Source organism: Crocodylus siamensis, chromosome 5, assembly GCF_052110815.1.
Source record: "Crocodylus siamensis isolate JL-2025a chromosome 5, ASM5211081v1, whole genome shotgun sequence".
NCBI lineage: Eukaryota > Metazoa > Chordata > Crocodylia > Crocodylidae > Crocodylus > Crocodylus siamensis.
The window spans coordinates 39241725-39247805 of NC_143399.1; the positions used below are offsets into that span (position 1 = coordinate 39241725).

General features: G+C 63.6%; 1 protein-coding gene across 1 annotated transcript; it reads right to left on the bottom strand.

Annotated features, from left to right (window-relative positions):
* Positions 1–739: 739 nt before the first annotated feature.
* Positions 740–2537, bottom strand: LOC149863855 (pro-adrenomedullin-like). The gene is made up of 4 exons (XM_090048680.1): positions 2390–2537; positions 1943–2047; positions 1679–1834; positions 740–1304 (listed from the first exon to the last, which is right to left on the bottom strand). The coding sequence occupies exons 2-4, from the start codon at positions 2035–2037 to the stop codon at positions 1082–1084; spliced, it is 474 nt and encodes a 157-aa protein (XP_089904806.1). The 5' UTR covers positions 2038–2047; positions 2390–2537; the 3' UTR covers positions 740–1081.
* Between the last annotated feature and the right edge of the window lie 3544 nt (positions 2538–6081).

Below are 6081 nucleotides of genomic sequence, written 5' to 3' on the forward strand. Positions count from 1 at the left end.
GGAGCTAGGACGCGTGGGCTCTTTCCCAGTGCTTTCTACCGGGTCAGAGCCCCCTGACCTGCCCCCGAGGAGGGGCTGCATGGGAAAGAGGAGCCCCGGCACGCTAGGAGGAGGCGGGGAGCCTGGATTCAATCCCCGGGGTGCGGTGAAGGTGGTGGGTACTGCTGCCCCCGGCGGCCGCGCTGGCCTTCCGCACCAGGACGGACAGACGCACGGACTCATTCCCCGACCCGCAGCCTCGAACCCGCGGTCACTGTGTCCCGCCGCCTTCGCCCTTCTGCCCCCTTGTCAGGACGCTAAGGGCCTAGACGTCCAGGTTGTCTCATCTCTGGGAAGAGAGCGAGATCCTGGGGGTTAGGGAAGGGAGCCGGGACACCGGGGCTCTAACCCCAGCAGGCATCCAGCTGGACGTGGGGTCCAGCGACAGGGGCTGTGGGCGTCAGGACGCTTGGGTTTTCTCCACACTTTGGGGGGGCTGGGGCCAGGACACCTGGGTTCCAGCTCGGGGAGGGGACAAGGAGGCTGGGAGCTGGGTTGCGTCCCCCACACCCGGAGGGCGAATGGGGCCCGGGAGCCGGGACACCTGGGCTCTGTCCCTGCCCAGCTGGGAGGGGGGTGGGGTCGGGGTCTAACTCCAGCTCGGGGCGGGGAATGGGGGCCAGGACACCCGGGTTCCACCCCCCGATGTCCCCTCCCTCAAAAGAGCAACAGCAGGAGGCACATCTGTACCAATAAACCTCTTTATTAGACCTGCGCTCAGGCCCTGATAAACAAAGAACTTGGGACTGGGGGGGCAGAGCCCCCCCAACTACCCTCCTCTCCATCCAGCCTGCCCATCTCCACAGCAGTGCCCGCTTTGCTCCAATGTTGCTCCTCTTGGGTGGGGGGACTCCTGCTCGACCCATGTCCGTGGGGTGGGACAAGGCTGGGGGGGCCTGTCCCCTAATTCCCCAGAGGGAGGGATCTAGTTCTGTGCCAGCCCCAGGCGGGAGCTGCCCTCCCTGCCGCCGGTGCCCGCGTCTTGCCAGGGCAGGGCCCTGCTCTCAGCCGTGTTGCCCGTGGAGGGGTGGGGGCGCAGGGGCTATGTGCCCGTGGGGGCCCCTTGTCCGGCTGCCCGCCGCCGCCGTCGCCCGTAACCCAGGGGGTCGGCCGTGCCCTTGCTGGTCTTGCGGGAGTCGTCCTTGAGGTCCTTGCTGCCAAAGTGGTACAGTAGGCTGGCCAGGTTCTGGGTCTGGCACGTGCCCAGGTGGCATCCGCGGCCCGGGGACAGTGGCGACACTTGGCGTGGGGGCCGGTGCCGGGGGCTGGGGGGAACAAAAGGGTAGGCGGTTAGGATACCTAGGCTCTCATGAGGCTTGGGGAGGGGTGGGAAAGGGGGTGGGAAAGAAGCTTTTGTTTCTCCAGTGGGAAAGGGGGTGGGAAAGAAGCTTTTGTTTCTCCTCTCGCCTCTGGGAGGAGGGGGGCAGGGGGGGGTCTAATAGGTTAATAGCAGCAGGTCTGTGAGCCAGGACACCTAGGTCCCCTCCTCAGCTCTGGGAGGAGAAGGGCATCTGGGGGGTTACAGCGGAGGCCGAGGGGAGCTGGGAACCAGGACGCCTGGCGCCCAGGATGGTGGGGAAGGTGGAAGCGATCTGATCACAAGGCAAGCACCGTACCCCACAACCCCCCCCGCCCTTACCTGCCGGGCAGGCCAAGCCCTTCTCGCACATCCTCTGGCTGTACATAGCCCTGGGCACTGCCCCAGGCCTCAGAGCCCGGCTCCCGGGGGGCTGGCAGCACCGGGGGTGCTCCCCGCAACCGCTCCAGGAAGGAAACCATGGGCGGGGGGTGTCGCCTGTAACAGACCCAACAGGGGCGGTTACCTTCAGTGTGGGGGTCCCCAAAAGACTGTCCAGCCTTGTCCCCACTGCAGCCCCCTCCCCTGCCCAGCCCAGCGGCTCACCTGGATGCAACATCCCCCCAGCTGTGGGACTCACAGGGCACCAATGCCACAAGCAGCAGAGATTGTAGTAGCGCGGGCAGGCAGTGGGGCGCCATGGTGAGGGGTCTGGGGGAGGAAGAGTGGGTGGCATGTCAGGGCTGGCAGAGAGCCCAGGTGTTCGGCCTCCCCGCCCCCCGTTCTAACGCACGAGCCCCCACTCCTCGCCAGAGCCGGTAGAGAACCCCGGTGTCCATGGTCCCAGCCCCACCATCTAACCCACTGACACTGATCCCCGCCCCCTTCAGATCTGGGAATGAACCCAGGTGTCCAGCTCCCAGCTCCTGCTCTACCCCACCAGCCCCCACTGCCCTCCTAGAGCTGGGAGAGAGCCCAGGTGTCTGGGTGGGGAGTGGGGGGACCCCAGGCGACCTGGCCACCCCAATAAACCTGGGTGCAGGCACTGCTCACCTGGGTTCGGGACAGCTCACTGTGTCCGTGTGTCTGTCTGGGTGCTGATCCGTCTGTCCGCGCTGAGCCGCTGTCCCAGTGCCGGTCCCAGCTCAGCAGGGCCCCTTTAAAGCCCAACTGGGGGAGGGGGGGGGCAGGGGGCGGGGTTTTCGCAGCTGCCCTAGGGGAGGAGGCAGGGTCAGCACGGGGGGGGGGGGGGAGCCCTGATCCCCCCCACCAGCCCCCAACTCCCCCACCCCTTCGAGACCCCCTGCCCACCACAACTTCTACTCCCAGCTCCTGTCCCCCAAGCTGTCCCCTCCTGCCCCCAGAAACCTTGTCCCCCCCACTTGTCCCAGAGACCTCCCCATGGCTATGGGGCCCCTCTTCCACACTCCCCCCATCCATGGGACCCCCCACACATGGGTCCTGCCCCCGCCCAATCCGGACGTGCCCCCCCCCCGCGTGAGGGAACGTGCTGTATCCCAGGCCAGGGGTGACGGTACTCACGTCTGCACGGGCTGAGTCAGCCACCCGGCTGGGAAGTGACTGGCAGGAAAGGGGGGGCACCAACAGGGCTGGGGGGGTGGGGAGTCCGGGGTCTGCAAGTCAGGAGTGAGAGGCACCGGAAAGGCTGGGGGGCAGGGGGCTGCAGGTCAGGAATGAAGAGCACCGGTAGGGCGGGGGGGGGGGGGAGCAGGCTACAGGTCGGGAGTGAGAGGCCCCAGCAGGGCTGAGGGGTCAGGAGGCTGCAGGTTGTGAGTGAGGGGAATGGGCAGGACTTGTGGGGGGTGCTGTGCAGCCGATACCTGCTGGGGATCTCCAGGTGGGAGGTACCTTGTTGTGGGGGCAGGAAACCCACACTGGAAATACCCTGCCAGAAACCCCCAAGGCTCCCTTGAGCCTGGGAAGGAAGGAGGAGCTGGCAGTGCTGGGGAAGGGGGGTGTCTCATAGGTCTTCTCATCCCTCACACTAGGGGGGAGCCAGTGCCCTGGGGTAGATGGATGTGCTAATGTCCCCCTGCATCCCAACCCCCTCAATGGATGCCTCATATAACCCCCCAATAACCCCATCAACCCTCACCCACTGCCATGGGGCTCAGCCTGGAAGCAGGGGGGGCGGGGGCTCTGGGGTGAGGTGGTCATCAGGGTTGGGGGAATATCAATCTCCCAACAGCTGCAATGGCTCCCGCATCCCCCCACCTTCCACCCCAGGTGAGCTGGCCCCAGCCCAGGGTGGCCAGGCAATGAAGTGAAACTTGGCTCGGCCCAACCAGCCTTCCTGGAAGTCTGGGGGAGTCAATGGGAACTGCCACCCCCCTTGCTGATACCTGGGCCAGGCTGGGGCACAAGCAGAGAAGATACATGGGGAAGTAGGAAGAGATCCCCCTCAGAAGGCAGCACCCCCCTATCTGCCATCCCCCACCAGGGAAGAACCCCCTTGCCCCCCAGCCTGAAAGAGAGAACAGTGATGGGAGAGAACGCACATTTGGGCTCCCAGTGTCCCCTGTTCCAGCCTACTACACCTCACTGCCCCATAAAGCTGGGACAGAAGCCAGGAGTCTGGACTAGCAGGCCCTGCTGCTCCAATCCATCTTTCCCTCCCAGAGCTAGAAGAGAACCCAGGTTTCCTGGTTTCCAGTGCCCCCTGCTCCAATCCATGAGCACCCAAGGGTTGTGGGGTGCTGGCAGGGCTGGGGCCGGGGGGGCGGGGCGGGGCTTGGGGTTACAGGTTGGGAGAGAGGGGCACCAGCAGAGCTGTAGGACCAAAGGACTGTGGGTCAGGATTGAGAGGCACCAACAGGGCTGTGGGGGAGGCAGGGGGCTACAGCTCAGAGGTGAGGAGCAGCAGAGTTGGGAGAGAACTCAGTTGTCCAGGCAGTGACTGCCTGCCCTGTTTTGAAGTAGGTGAAGGGACCTTTGTTGACAAACTCTTTATTTCCTTCAGCCTGGGTTATTTCCCAGCTCTGGGTTGGCAGTGGGGTCTGTGGGTTAGAGCTGGGGGGTGCTGAGACCCTCAACTCCTGGATTCTCCCAACTCCGTTGCAGGGTGGGGGCACTTCTCTCTCCTGCCTTGTCATTGCTCGTCATCCGTCTTCCTCAGCAGCTGGAAGGTCCCAGACAGGAAAAAACACGGATGCTCCTTGCGTGGGGTGGGTGGGGGCTGGAACAATGAGGGGCCGGGGAGTGGGGGAAGCAGCTGGGAGGGGGAACGGGGGGGTGCAGGTGTAGATGCCAAAGCAGCCAGACCCCATGGGCTGGGAATAGGGGTCTGGGAGGGACCCCAAGTTGGCCAAGCCTAGGGACAGGCCAGGCCTAGTGACCATAAAGGCCCTGAAGACTGGGGCAGTAGAGAGGGGCTGTTCTGAGCAGTGTGGGGGCCTTGCCAGCCCCAGGCAGGCAGCACTGCGTGAGCCATGGCACATGGGTAGGGGAAACCGGGCCGGATGCGGCTGCAGGAAGCTGCTGGGCCATTGTCCGGCCTCCTTTTAGAAACCACCTGTGTGTTCAGTGCTCCCAGGCCGGGATGAGGCAGGCATGGTGGGGGGGAGGAGGGTGTTCCGGGGGTGGGGTGGGGGGGGGGGTTGGAATTTGGGTCTATTTTTGGACCCGGGAACTTGTTTATATTTTTCCCCTTGGTTCCTTGAACTTTGGGAAGGGTTTGAGAGGATAAACAGGCGGAAACAGGCGTTTGGAGGGGGTAGGAGATTGTAGAACAGCCAGGGCTGGGGAGGGTTCGGGGGCTGCAGGTCAGGAGTGAGGGGCATTGAGAAGCCCCCTCTGTTTCCTCCTTGTGGCAGGCGGAACTCCCAGCTGCCTGGTGCTGCCTGGCATTAGGGTAATGGTTTCCCAGAGCTTCCCAGCACCAGGCGGAAACATCCCAGCTTCTGGGTAGGGAGCTGTTATCTTGGGAGAAATATTTATCGACTAAACGGAAGCAGTAGCCCTGAGTCAGGACATCAGGCCTCCACAAGCACCTGTGGGTCACAGGGCACTAGCAAAGCTAGGTGCAAGGGGTGGTGGGCAGGAGGCTGTGGGGCAGGAGTGAGGGTCACTGGCAGGGCTGGGGGGCGGTCAGGGGGCTGCAGGTTGGGAGTGAAGGGCACCAGTAGGGCTTTTGGGTGAGGGCACAGAGTGACGGGCACTGGCAGGGCTGGGGGATCAGGATGAAGGGCACCTCAGGGCTGGGGGGGTGGGGCAGGGGGCTGGGGGTCAGAATTGAGAGGCACCAGGCTGTGCTGGTATATATGCATTCAGTTTCCACCTCAACCAGCTGCTGTCTAAATGTATTGAGACCCTCCCTCAAGCCCCCAAATACAATATACAAAACAGCCCTGAGGCCCCTGTCTGCCTGGATCTCCCCGCACCCCCAGAGCTGTGGTAGACCCTGGGCATCCTGGCTCCCAGTCCCCACTGCTCCAACCCTTTCCAAAGCTGGGACAGAACTCAGGAGTCCTGACTTCCCAGTTCTTCTCACCTCTAGCCCAGCAGACCCACACTCGTCTTCCCAGATCTGGGAGAGAAACCAGGCATCCAGGCTCCCAGTGCCCCCCACTCCAACCCACTAGCTTCTATCCCCCACTCCCTTCCCAGAACTATCTTCAATTCTGGTTCTCTGCTCCTGTATTAAGGTCAATTAGATCTAGTTTGGGGCCTGTTCCCCAGACTCCCTGGAACTGGGGTGTCTCATTCGGGGCTCTCAATATACCAGT